At 51.3% G+C, this 14,386-nt stretch overlaps 1 protein-coding gene across 1 annotated transcript in view; it reads right to left on the bottom strand.

The window, feature by feature from the left end:
* GPSM1 (G-protein signaling modulator 1) overlaps nt 1–14,386 on the bottom strand; it is a 51,881-nt gene that overhangs the window by 9,161 nt on the left and 28,334 nt on the right. The window contains exon 11 of the mRNA XM_009998951.1: nt 13,905–14,084. Coding sequence (XP_009997253.1) covers nt 13,905–14,084 — 180 coding nt within the window. The remainder of the gene's footprint in view (nt 1–13,904; nt 14,085–14,386) is intronic.

The following is a 14,386-nucleotide window of genomic DNA, read 5'->3' as shown; positions in this document are numbered from 1 at the left end:
GGGGGGGCTCCAGCGGGGGGCTCCCCTCTCCCTCACCTCGCTGCCACGGTGCCAGTGTAATTAGATGATGCTCTTCAAACACAGAGCGGAGCTATGTGAATATTTAGCTTCCCTTCCACCTCCTCGCCTCCCACCCGCCACACACACTTTACCGCTCTCCTCTCCCTCACCTCGCTGCCACGGTGCCAGTGTAATTAGATGATGCTCTTCAAACACAGAGCGGAGCTATGTGAATATTTAGCTTCCCTTCCACCTCCTCGCCTCCCACCCGCCACACACACTTTACCTTAAAAATAGATTGGGATCAATTTTCCTAAACTACATCTGCAAACACACTGGGCTCCACAGGCACACGCACCACGACAGTAACTGCTCTGTGCACACACACACTGTGATCATCCAGATTTAAGGCACCAAAACATTGAAGGACCATTTTTAGCTCCTTATAGTCCTCCTGCTCCTTGTATTATTAAATATGTGATATTTTTTTTTCTGTCCTATTGCAAGAGCCAAAGAGGTTCAGCCTTAAGCATCTCTTCATGTAAATGCACAAATGTAACAGTGCAATTGCTTCTCATTTTCTAATTTCTAATTGCAACAAGGTTTTTCAACACGGAAAGATGGAAACGCTGCACAACAGCCCAACAGCTGCTCTGACCTCCCATCTGGGAAATGTGCATTTCTGAGAGTGAAACGGGTCACTGGAAAGAGAATCAGCTCACCAAAGGCCACCTGGCAGGGTAGAGGCAAAACGAGCAGAGAGCCCTGTTGGCACTCCTGGCACTGCCCACACTGTCCTCTTACACTTCACCCTCATTTTTCATTGCGAAACTAGGAAATTTCTTTATCCTGAACAAACACAGCTCTGGGGGACTCCCATGCCTTTTCATACCAGTGCAGTTATTTCCGGGAGTCACAGAGTAATTAGGAACATAGAAACCATGTGGGGCTGGAGACCAGGACCCCTGGCTCGGGACCTGGTCCTCCCCACTGCCAGGGCACAGTGGGTCTCAGCCCTCAGACCCCTCTTGTTCCCAGGATGGGCTGTGAAGCCTCACAGGGCTTCACAGTGACCTGGAGCCAGGGACAAGGCATCCAGGCTGCACAAAGCACCTCCAGAAGAAGGTCAGACTGTGCTCAGGGGCAATTCATGCTCTGAAGCAACAAGTGATAAAACATGCTGCGTGGATGAGACGTGGGCAGAGCTGCAGACATGCAAGAGGGACCCCTCGGAGCACCAGTGATGCTGGCCAGGATCTGCCCTGTGGTACAGCCCCATTTCTCCTGTGCCAGGAGAAGAGGCCACTTCCCCATCACCCAGGACCTTGAAAAATCCTCCTATCAGGGCAGAGCAGGCGAAAGGCAATTACTCTGCTCCTGTTCTGCTCTGGGGCCGCAGGCTATGGAAGGCAAGAGACAATTGGGAATCAGCCTCAAACTGAGCTGCTGCCTGGGGAGCTCACATACTAAACTTCAATTTAGTTTGTGATTCAATTTTTTAAAATGTTACAGCAGACTGAGGAGGGAAAGAAGGGGCAAGGAAGGGCGAGGAGCAGGGCACAGCATGAGCTGAACCTTGGTGCTGCTGCTGCTGTTTCCTTGCTGCTGCCCTGCTGGGGGGCTGAGTTAAGGGGAAACTTCGGTGGAGAGAGGTAAGAGAGGAAGGAACCAGAGCTGAGATGCTGCTCCTTATTTTGGAGAGCTCAGTCAACTTAGGACAGCTATGAAAGGGGGCATCTGAAGCTGGAATTGAGGGTGAAATGCAGAGGACATATATGACACAGGAGCAGAGCCCCCACTCAAGAGGTCATTGCTTGGAAGAGTAGAAGACTTTTTGCATCGATCATAGAATCACTGACTCGTCACAGGTGGAGACTTCTAAGATCACTGAGTCCAACTGTCCACCCAGAAGAAACCACTATGCCCACTAGAGCATGTCCTGAAGTGCCACATCTACACATTTTGTGAGTATCTCTAGGGATGGTGACTCAATAACATCTCAGGGCAGCCTGTTCCAGTGCCTGACTACTCTTGGTAAAGAAATTCTTCCTGATCTCTAGTCTAAACCTCCCCTGGCACAATGCAGCAAAGGAGAGGGAAAGGGATGTCCATGAGCTGCAGAGACACCACCTGCAACCTCAGACTCCAGCTCTTGTGCCAGGGAGCTGCAAGTGTGTGCCCAAGGGTGTCCTCAACACACTTGTGCCCTTCAGTGGTCTCTGCCACCTGCACAGCCCCAGCCCCTGGCACAGACCATACCCACCCTGAGCACCACGCTTCCCTTGCAGGATGAAATTATCACCCTTACTTGGACTGTTTTCAAAGATTTATTTTTTTTTCCTTTAAACAACTCGCCCACTCATCCCTATAAACACCGGTGCTAAAAGCTGGTTCTGTTGTTAAGATTTCAAATAACTTGGGTTTTATTGTTACAAACAAAATCAAAATAACTCACCCACGCTCCCTCCTTCCCTAATACAGCAACTGCTGACCTGCTGGGAGCATGGCCTCCTGCCACACGTGGCTTAAATCCATGCCTTGGGATCAATAGCAGGTGACAATACGAGTTGTGATTTGATTTTGAGACAGAGCCTGGGCTGCCTGCGTGGGTGTCTCTGTCTGAGGTGTTACTGACACCTCTGCTGCTTGCAGGGCTGACCTGACTGCCCGAAAGCCAGTGTCGCTGTGCTCAGATTTGGCCACTGTGTGGAACAACCTTATTAGTTCTGGATTTAGACTTTTTCCAGCTACGCAGTGACCCACCCTGAAATCACAGGTCAGGCAGCCAGCCCACGCTGCTCAGACCAGACTTCTCTTTGGGAGGCGCTGTGTATTAGTCAGCATATTCAAAGAGTTCTCAAAGAGCTACAGCAATTCTCTGTAGTTAATGTAGCAACTTTTCCACATAAATTTTGACAGCATTTGCCAAGCCAGGCTGGGTTTCCCTGTCACCATTTAACAGAAACACACGCCTACATTTAGCACCTAAAGCTTAAATCACTAACCAAGGAAACGAGTTAGAAGCATTATCATCCCAAGCCAGTCCCTCCAGTCTGTGGAAGAAGATGGGCAGGTATAGAGGTCAATCTGGCCCACCAAAAACCTGGAGCATCCCTTGAATACCAAAACTAGGAGTGAGCCTGAACTATTTGCTCAAAACAATTCAGGTTGCAGGCAGACGCCAGGAAGCTCCTGGAGTGTGACCAAGGTTCATCCTCACCCAGCGCCGCGGTACCTGGCCCTGCCCGTCCTGACACACCCACAGCACAATGGTTTAGCTGAAACTAGTTGCAGTTGGAGGAGGGTGGAACTAGGACCACGCTCAGCTTGTTGAGCCTCAGCTGAGGAGCAGTAATTTGCTAAACCAAATAACTCCATCGCTTTAAAGGCTATAACCCATATTCCTGATTAATTAGCACAGAGCCAAGGTTGATGCGCAGCGTTCGGCTCCCAGGCACCTTCTCTATCCACTAGACTGCACCAGCACCTCCCCACCCCCAGCCCTGCTGAGGAGTAGGAGGTGATGGAGGAGACAGGTGCCTGTGAGCCTGCTGCCAGGGAGGGACCCACTCCTCGAGAGGTGGGAACCATCCAAGGCTCCCCCAGCAGCAGCTCTGCCCCCTCCCCACAACACGCAGCGCTCAGTGCCTCTGAAATTGGAACCTACTGACAATTTGCTTCCCTGCAAAGCCTGCTTGTCTGTGCGTTGCCAAACCCGTGCTGCTTTCTGCAAACACACTTGTGTTTAGACACCTACTTGCTCTTAGCACGGCGCTGTTTTAAAAAGCAGGCAAACAGAGGCAGCCCCTTTGCCAGGGGGTGAAGAAGCTGCTCGGTGGATCCGCACACACCCATCAATGTTAGCACCCATAACACACATCCAGCCTCCACAGCAACACCCGTCACTGCAGCAAACGCCCAGGTCTTAATTATTATTTACTCGTATTCCAGCAATGCCTGAAGGCCACGCTGAAGATCAAGGCCTTGTTATTATGCAAGACACCCCACGAGACATGAAACCCTGGTGCTGCTGGGGGCTGGGAGGGTCCTGGGGCCCCTGCCCATGGGTTTATCACTGCAGCAATGGTCAGACATAGCCCTGCTCAGAAGAGCTTAAACAGGTAAGATGAAAATCACACGCAAACACAGGAACAGCTTCTCCTATCAGCTCTTGCTCTGGTAGGTGCTTCTTAAAAGGGCAAGATGAAACTACACTTGGTTTGGGGAAGGCAAAGACCGGGAGGCTGATTTGCTCCACATGACAGTGCCCAGAGAACACTAGGATGCAAATGGCTTTAGATACAGGCAATAAATCCCTCAGGGACTTTTCTGCACATCCCAGGGGAGTTGCATCTCCTGCACCCAAGCACAGTAGTAGTCTCACTCTTTGCTGGCTCTCAGGGGAGGGCTGAGCTGACCCGCAGGAGCTGGTTCCCCCTCTCCTGCAGCAGGAGTGATAGCAGGGAACTGCAACTCTCTCTGTGGCACAGACACCAAAATCCAGGATGGAAAAGTTTGATCCAAGGGATCACTCAGGACTCTTCTCTAACTGCACATCACCCCACAAAGCCTCCCCAGCAGACCCTGCACAAAAAGCACTTCACTTGGCTCAGCTCTCTGCCAGGTTTGGGCTGCAGGGAAAACAGGAAGGAGCCAGGGGCTCTGGAAAAGCATTATTTAGGCTTTTTTAGATTAATTGGTGTTAATTGCTTTGGGAGGCTCCAAAATAGCACGGCTAATGGGAAACATGGACACAGGCTGAAGGCAAGGTGTGAGCAGAGGCTGGTGATTGCCACATTAACCCTGGTCACAGGTTGTGCCCTGCCCAGACTGCCAAGAGCAGAGAGACCTTCTCCTGCCCAGCCAGGGTTGCCTGCCTGCACCTCTGACCCCGACATCCCCTGGACAGCTGCACTCACACTCATCCAGGGGCTGAGGGAGCCCTCCTGCTGCCATGATAGTTTTTTATCATGAGAGCTCCAACAAAATGCACAGGCATTTGCCTGAGGAAGAGACACTCATATAAGAAAACCAAATAAATTCCCCAGTCAACAAGGCCCCTGTGTCATCTGGTGTCATCATAGCTCCAGTGACTTAAGCAGAGTTATACTGATTTACCTCCAAAGAGAACCTGGAGTATTTATTTATTTTTTTAAGCTCTTCTGGCATGTGCAGTTTATTAAATGCAAGAGGCCGGAACCATGAACACACCAAGTGCCCCAGGCACAGCAGAGACCCTAGAAATGAATGAGGAGTTCCAGATTTTGAGAGAAGTCAAACACTTTGAGTTTTATTGCTCTGGTCTGGCTTTGATTCATCCTTCTTTTTAGTATTGTTCTCTCTAAAGCAGCAGTTTCTAGGAAATGGTGAGTGCAACATCTCCTTTCACTGTTTTGTGCCACTTGCTGGCTGACAATTTGCTGGGAGACAAGGCTGTGCAAGGAGCAAAGCAGACCTCAGTTATATCTCCCACTTGCCAAGAACTGAAAACTCAGTTAAAATGAGTGAAGGGAAGAAGAATTTAGAAGGGAAGAAGTAGCTTGGTTAGTCAGCTCCAGCCTGGACCTCTGGGCTAGCCAGTCTGCAGACCTTCTGTTGCAACTGAAAGGGTCAACTATTTGCAGGTAACCTGGAGGCTACAGTCTGGCCTTTTCCTGGCTTAAATTAAGAAATGTCAAAGCCATTCACAGCACCTTCAGGGGCTCCATAGCTGAGCAGTCACCTTCCCAAAATGAAAACAGCATCAGCTGAGAGCCTCCTTGGTGCTGAAGAGTCTATTGCTCTGAGCAGAGACACCCCTGGGACCTGGCTGCAAAGGGACATTTAAGCAGCCAGTGCCCTTCATCTTCTCAGAAGCAAAAGCTGTGGGCAGAGATGACTGCTGCCAGGCAGCAGCCTGCTCTGCACCCAAGACACATAAGGAAGAGTCTCTGGACTCCTGTTTCAGATTTAAACAAGGCAGAGGACTTGGCCCAGCACAACCTGGACTGTTACTCAGCAGCAGAGCAAAGAGAACCATGCACAGCTCTTGAAGACACCTGGTCTCTCACAAAACCAGACCTCAAGTCACAGAGTTGTCCATCTGCAGTGAGGAAAGAGGTTCCCAGAGAGAGACAAGCACATCCCTTGTTCCCAGTGCTCCAGAGGATCAGGACCTCTCCCTGCCCAGGACACTGCTCCCTCCCCACACACCCTCCCAGCCACACCTCAGCAGGACCAGCTTCTTCTCTGTGGGATGCTGAAGAGCCTGGCAGGGAATTCTGGCTTTTACTCCATATGTGTCTGCCAGCCTACCTCCCTAACCCCCCTGCACAAGAAAAAGCAATTTGACGAAGGATCCTAAAACCATAAGGCTCAGGTAACCAGTCAGGAGAGCAGAGCTGCCCATGGGGCAGGAGCTCAGCCCCACAGGCACCACTGGCCCCACAGGCACCACTGGCCCCACAGGCACCTGCAGCACAGCCCCCAGGGCCCAGCTCTGCCGTGCCTTGTTCCCAGTGCTCCAGAGGATCAGGACCTCTCCCTGCCCAGGACACTGCTCCCTCCCCACACACCCTCCCAGCCACACCTCAGCAGGACCAGCTTCTTCTCTGTGGGATGCTGAAGAGCCTGGCAGGGAATTCTGGCTTTTACTCCATATGTGTCTGCCAGCCTACCTCCCTAACCCCCCTGCACAAGAAAAAGCAATTTGACGAAGGATCCTAAAACCATAAGGCTCAGGTAACCAGTCAGGAGAGCAGAGCTGCCCATGGGGCAGGAGCTCAGCCCCACAGGCACCACTGGCCCCACAGGCACCACTGGCCCCACAGGCACCACTGGCCCCACAGGCACCACTGGCCCCACAGGCACCACTGGCCCCACAGGCACCACTGGCCCCACAGGCACCACTGGCCCCACAGGCACCACTGGCCCCACAGGCACCACTGGCCCCACAGGCACCACTGGCCCCACAGGCACCTGCAGCACAGCCCCCAGGGCCCAGCTCTGCCGTGCCTGCCTCTCACTCACACACTCTCATTGGATAATTACAGAGAAAACCAAGGCAAATCCCAATTTTAGTGCCATTATAAAACAGAGGGGGAATTCATTACCTGGCAGCTGTTAATATTTAAGGAAGAAACTGACAATTTACCTCTGAGGCAATGAATGCAGCAGGGGCAGAGCCTGAAAATGTTATTTTCTCCCCCCACCTCTGTGCAGTTTCTCTGCAGATTTTCTATCTCCCAGTGCATTCCCCTGCCTCTCAAGCCAGCACCAAAGTCCCAGCAAGGAGCAGTGTGTGTCAGGGCTCTGCACTGCAAAACTCTTGGCTCTGGCTGTGCTGTCTCTGCTGCAGCTCTAGCTTTGGGAGAGCATTTTTTACATCTCTCCTGGCTCATGCAGCATCTGTGCAACCAGCCCACCTGAGTCAGAAGAGAGGAGCTAAGAAAAGGAGAGCCCTAGAGCTTAACAAAAAGACTGATGCAGACATATGGAAAGAAGGTCAGACAATTTAAGAATACCCTGGAGAGGAAACCAGATCACTGGCTGCTTCTCCAAACAACCCAAATCCCTGAAAGAGCCTCCCAATACCTGTCAGACCAGAGTCCTCCAGAAAGTCTTCTGCTGCATTCTACCTCCAGCTAGGAAATATCTCAGCACAGCCTCTCCCCAGGTCTGTGCCTGCCCAAAGCTCTACAGACAGTCCCACAAACTGAACAGGAAGAGAAAGCATTGCAAGAACTAGCTTTGGTTCAGTGTTTACCTGCTCAGTTCCAACAGGACTGACACCAGCACAGCAGCCTCCAGGTGTCATAGGAACAGTCTTAAATTTAGCAGCAGCTGCCTTCCCTCTCCCTGCCTCTGGCTTCTCTCTTCCTCTCCATCCCCCTTTCCCCTGGATTCTTAGAGCACGTTTACATCAGAAAGTCTGACCAATGATAATGGTATAATTACACCCATGCAGTGAAGCAGAAGATGAAGGCTGTGGGATGGGGGTGTGTGTTTGCACTGCCCTTGCATTGTGGTAGTTTACACATCAATAAGACAAAGAGGCTGCCTGGTGTGACCCCCCCACGTTCAAGCTCCTGAAGGACTGCAAGGAAATACCAGTTTAATCTTGCCTCAAACAACAGAGACAACCAGGGAAAAGATCCCTTGGGGGCAGAGCACAAGCGTCCAGAAGGAAGCCCTGGGGCTGTATTTATCCCTGCAGCCCAGCACCCACCTGGCCCGTTCTGCAGTCCAGGATGAAGTCACAGGGGATGGATGAGGGCACCTGGCACCCTAGTGCTGCCTGGACAGCACAGGATTCAGCAGGGACAGGCAGGACCTTGCTGCCCAGCTTGGCCACTCACAGCTCTGTTCCCTGCCCAGTGACACCAGGAACTGAGCTCTGGCCCTTGCAGGCCAGGCAGAGGGTCAACCATGAGCATCTGCTCTGTGCATCACTCCTGCAACCTGACAATCTTAGTAAATAATGAGAGAGCAAACCATCACAAGAGCTCTGGCAATCTGCCCCTGGGGTGGGGGTATGAGCTACAAAATTTTCCCATCTTTTATGGTTGCTTCTCACTCTAATAATAAAAAAGGTCTCCTACAAACATTTGTCCTAGGGAATGTCTGGCAATGCAGCATGCTCAAAAATTGTTCAGTGTCTAAATACATCAGCAACCCATCTCTGCAAGTTGTCACTGCAATCACACACAGCTCCTCTTTCTCTTGACTATAAATGGTCTTTGCAAGGCACAGGGTGGAGAACAGGTTGGAAGAGCAAGGAAGTGCTCCCTCAAGCTGAGGGACTCCCCTGGGAAGAGGAGAGTCCAGATGAACAGGACCACTCCTAGAGCATGGGTGCCCAAGGAGGGGAAAGGATTTGATCCTTACCTCTCTCCATGGGTTTTGCTCCAGCTGTTGGACCTTGAACCAATAAAGTGCCCTTGATCTTTGGCATGTGCACAGTCCCATTGACCATGGAGACTCTAGCTCAGTGCCAACTCTAAATGCAAGGCCCAGAATTGGAGCAGGTTCCCAGCCCCTCCCCAGGCAGCTTTTTCAGGGATACACAGCCCCCTTTCTGCCATGGATCTTCTCCTTATTCCAAAGTGGTTGCTCTCTCAAAGAGGGGGCTAAGGGACATACAACCTCTGGTAGCATTAGAGAAATCCCATCCTTCTAGTAAACCTCAAAACCATGAAGTTACCAAGTCAATAAAGAGCTGAAGCATTATGACCTTCTCCACAGTGGAGCAGAGAGGTTAAATTTATGAGCAAGCCTTTGATGTCTGCAAAGCTTCACGCAATAGGAAACCTTCTGCTTTGATGTTACTCTTAAAAGAAAGAAACCTCAGAGGGTGTGTGGGGCACAAGTCCCAGGCTGCACCCAGAGCTGGTCCCCACAACTGCAGGGCACAGGGACCAGGCTCTAACGTGGCTGCTTTTGCTCAGGGCTCTGCTGCAACTGAGATAAAATGTGACCAAATGCACCTCACGCTCACCAGCTTCTCCCAGACCAAACCCACCTTGCTCTGCCTGTGGAGAACCAGGTACTCAGCCTTGAGTATTCCCACAGGAGCTACAGACCTGAAGAAGACCCTGTCCATGCCCAAACCCCAGCTCCAGGCAGTGTTGGTCCCTCTCTTCCCAGCAGCCACCAGCCACAGCTGGGAAATTCCCCCACTTCATGGGGCCAGGAGAGGGGTAAGGAAGCCCACCCCTGCCCCAACAGCACTGTGTGCCACACCAGCATCCTGCAGAGCAGTGGCAGGAAGGTCTGAGGGCACAGAGGGACCACACGCTCCTACCTTACGCAGCACTTGGGCCATGGCTTCTCCTATCCATCCCAGCATCCCCACAGCTTTGCCAACAGGCTGAGCCTTTCTCCTAGGGCCTGATAGAGCTGCCAGCATGGACAGGCTCCTCTCCATCCCCAAGCTCACTTTGCCTCCCTTCACTTTTCCCTGCCTCCCCTCCCATCTCCTGCCTCCTCCCATGGGGAGTTTCCCACCAGCTCAGTAATTAGCATCATCATCACCAATGCTAATAACACCACCACAGCTCCTGCCATCCAAAGCTCAAACAACTTTACAGCCATCATCACGCCTCTGTAAACTCCCCAGGGCAGGCAGGGGAGCAGCTTTACCCCATCACACAGATGGGGAAGAGGGAGGTAAACAAGGGGCAGTTGGTGGCAGAGACAGGCAGCAAACCCAAGACTGACTCAAGCACTGCACCCGTGGGACTTCCCTGTCCTCTGCAGGAGGCCCCTTTGGAAGGAGCTCAGTGGCCGAGTGGACAGCAGCACTTAGATCTCTTGGCTTAGGAGTTTTTGGATGAGGTTTTTCCTGGGCATCCCTGCACACAGCCTGGGTTCCTCCCTGCAGAGCGACCGTGGGAGAGCAGCACACGGGACCACGTGCACAGTCTGAGCTGATGCCTCCTGATGGGACAGCAGGTACTGTGGCATCCCATAAAAGCACCTTAGATCAACCAGTAGAGCTCACCTCTAATTAAGGGCTTGCTGTTTACTTAAGGATTAAAGAGGGTTTTTGTTTTGAGCCTTCACAAAATGAGGAATCTGGGGGGATTCTTGTCTGAACAGCCTGACCAGGGAAAGCTTCTCTCCCATCTTGGGTGGGGTTTGCTACAGCTGATTAACAATAGTTCCAAGGATGGGAATTACAGCTTTTCAAAAAAGCCCACCCACACTCCTCCACAACAGACTGAGGCAGCCCTGGTAGCCCCTGACAGCCAGGGACAAGAGCAGAACACGAGACAACTGGTTGCTTCAGGTTTGGCAAGTACCCACAAGACGATGCTGACTTGAGATGTTCTGAGCTCTGGCTTATGTTCCAGTCTGGCTGCAGAGCTGCCAGCTGGGACACAAAACTCACCTCAAGTGACCCTGCCTCGTCCACCAGAGCCTACTTCTGAGACTTTCTCCTGGCAAAAGAGCCCTTTTTGGAGGGTCTCTCATGTGTCTGAGGACAGCCAGCTGGTGTGAGCCCTGTGCCCTGCCTGCAGCAGGGGTACCAGGGCATCCCCTCCTGTGCCAGGACAAACAGTGTCCATCACAGCACCAGGGTTTGCAGGGATCAGGGCAGAACCTCAAATGCCTCCTGAGCTTCTCTAGATCTGGGTCCTGCAGAGCTCCTGGATTTCTGACAGTGTTTCAGAAAACTCCAGGTAAAGGGGATATAGATACAGCTGCCTTCACTTTCCCACAGACAGTGGGAAAACCTAGTTGGGAGTTTGGTGTTTCCTGGCCAGGAAGGATGGCAGGATGCCCTGCCAAGGGCAGTGCTGGGGGCTGTGGTGTCCCATCTGCATTTTGCCAAGCAAACTCCCCTCTGCCATTCAGAGCATCTGCCCACAAAGACCACAAGCCTGATCACACTGTGTAACTGTGTACACAGCTACTGCTCTGAAGAAAAACTCAATAAAACACTTGTCACTATCATTTTTACGGGGTATGACCCATGGTCCATTAAATATTAAACAAGGGGCATTCTTTAAAACATAAGACAAGCAGTCACCCTTCTCCTCCAGCCACAAGCACTGCTGAGAGCATTGATCTGCTCTCTCCTGGGATAAACCAGGACATGTTTAGTGTCTGCAAGGAGGACAATGTCATTTTTTTCCACATGCTGCTGCTCTCCATGTCCTGTTGAATTCCCTCTGTGGTGTTTCTCTACCAAGTGCATCAGTCATGCCTCGGAAATGAACTACAAATGGACTCTTGGGGCTCAACTCAAAAATCCAAAGCAAGTGGGGAGCTAAAACATGCACACTGCAAAGACAGGGCACAGAGGGCAGAGGCCTTGGGAGAACAGCTGGTGAATGAAGGTGTCTGCAGCCATCGGGTGGGGCCTGAGCCACCCCCCTGCAAGTGCAATCTCTGGCCTTTGTGCCCCTGTTCTCCAGTGCCCTGCAGGATGGGAGGAGCAGCACCCCTGGCCTGCCCACACACTTCCACCAGAGTCAGCAACAGCACGAACCCCAGGGGTCTGGAAGGCACCTCCTGACACTGGGGTGTGCCTGTCCCTGTCTTCACTTACTCTTCCATGGACACCAACACTCCACATGGACTGTCAAGAGATCACTGGTGGCCAGCAATGCCCCATGGGGCCTCTTCTTAGGCACAGCCCTTGTACTCCCAGCTACACACTCCTGAGGAAGGCTTTTTGCCTTGCTCTTGATGGAGTGAGGCTTTTATTTCCTTTCTGGCTAAATGTCTGAGTTAAAAATACAAGGCTATTTCTGGCAAGTGGGATTTTTCTGCCTTTGCATTGCCTTGGATGCCCCCATGGTGCTGCCTCCTTTCTGGCTCGGATGAGCTTTGTTTTCCTTCTCAATGATCATGTTTGCACCGGTGAGCAGTAGGAAATGCTTCTCCTATTAGAACATTTCCACGAGCACTGTTGGGAATGAAGAATGAGCTCAGAGAGGTCTAAAAAAAACCCAGTTAGTGTAAAGATCCTCTCTCCAGTGGTCAGAGAACTGAAAATCAGGAATGTCTGTGGTCAAAAAGGGATGTGTACGTATGCACACGGGTCTAGGAAGATAAGTTCTCCCCATGACCTGCAGACCAGGAACAAAGGACTCAGTGCTAAAAACACTTTCAAGCATCCCCACTCTACAGACAGGCTTCATCCCAAGCTCTGCAGCTCAGACCTGTTCTTACCTAGCATGAAAATATTTTCTTTTGCTTTTCTTAAACGCCAAGAAGAAACAGGCCTGTCTCTCCTGGCTTGAATGTGTTCCATGTGGAATCACTGCATGATCACAGGACTCTGATGGTGTGTTACATCTCAATATAAAGCAAGAGCTCAAATACTTGCAAGCACCAAATCATTAAATATTTGCTGTCACACTCCATCTCCTGGGAACAACAAGCTGAGGACTTGGAGCTTCTTACTTGAGATCACGGAGTTCAAATGTCTCCAAGCCCTCTCTCCCAAACCAGAAACAGGCCACTGCTCATGGTGTGACTCCTGTCTCCAGGACTGAGAACAAAACCAACACAGCTGTAGGAAGCCTCCCCCGTAGGTTGTATTTGCCACATGTCACAACAAACATCAACACAACCGGAAGATAAAAACAGCTTAATTGTTCAGACACCAAGAAGCAGGTGGGGGGGGAGCTTTCCAGGGCAGGATCCCCACCACCTTCCTGGGAGCCAAGCACAGACTGAGTCAGAGCTCTTCAACACCCAACACAGGACTTGCTGCATGCCAGTAAGCCATAATCACTGACATCAGGGCCAGCTCCTCTTGCCAGCTTCTGCTCTTGAGGAACTGTGCTCCACCTGACTTGCTTCCAAAGAGAAGCTTCTAGAAAATTATATTCTTCCATCTCTACCTAGCGACTGATGAGTTCAACGAGACCACTCTGCAGACCAACAATGTGATGAGGAGATGAGAGGGATCAATACCTCAGGTCCTAGATTTGGCAAAGGCAACCAACAGTTTTGGGTTTTGGTTGCTACTCAAAAACCTGAAAAGGCAACGAGCCCACTCCTCATGAACCCCAGGAGGCTGATGAAGTCAGACTCCACACAGCAAGGGCTCCAAATTGCTGTGGTCTTTTGGAATTCAAGGTATCACATCCTGACAGTCCCAAGCTTAGGAAAGTTCAGGTCTGAACTCCTATCCCTCCAGGGAAGGTTACCAATATCACCACTAAAATCCAAACTCTCCTGAGCCAGTCCATGATAGAGGTTGCTACTATTGTTCTGCTTCACAGACAGTGAAGCTGAGCCTCAAAAAGGCAAAATGATTTGCATACAGTTGCCCAAACAGCCAACAGCAGAGCTGGATGCAGGCTCTGTTTTCCAGCCCACTGCCACCTCTATACCAGGTCAGAAATGAGGTAAGAACAAACATTCTACAAGACACTCAGTATTGGAGAAAAAACCCATCTTCCTACCGACTGTGACACCTGGACCCGGACCTCACTGGTGTCCAGCGGTGACGTCCGTGACCCGTGGGACTTTCTCTCTGAACTGGCCTGGTGCTCCCGGTATTTCTTGGACCTTGCAGGTAATGACAAGAACTCCTTTCCAGAGATCTTCAGGTCTCCCACGTGATGGCTGTCCCCATTCTGGTCCTTGGGAAAGAAAGAAAGAGTCACTGCACAAACTGGTTGTCTCGGGTTTATGTGGAGATCTGCTGGCAAGTAGCCCCAGACCAGGAGACACACAGAAGTGAGGAGTGACATGAAGCTCAGATGGTGTGAGGTGCTACCCATGATGTGCAGGGTTGAATAAGGACATTTTCCCTATCTCTGCAGTGGGTGATTTTAATGAGTTAAGAGGAAGCATCATCCAAACAACACAGAATAGTCAACTTCTCCACAAGAAGCACCATCCTCTTAAAATATCCAGGTATGTAGGTAGAGGCTCAGCTGGT

This window comes from Chaetura pelagica, unplaced genomic scaffold (genome assembly GCF_000747805.2).
Source record: "Chaetura pelagica isolate M959 unplaced genomic scaffold, ChaPel_1.0 scaffold405, whole genome shotgun sequence".
NCBI lineage: Eukaryota > Metazoa > Chordata > Aves > Apodiformes > Apodidae > Chaetura > Chaetura pelagica.
The sequence above is the reverse complement of the archived record's forward strand: the minus strand, read 5'-3'. Positions and strand labels throughout refer to the sequence as shown.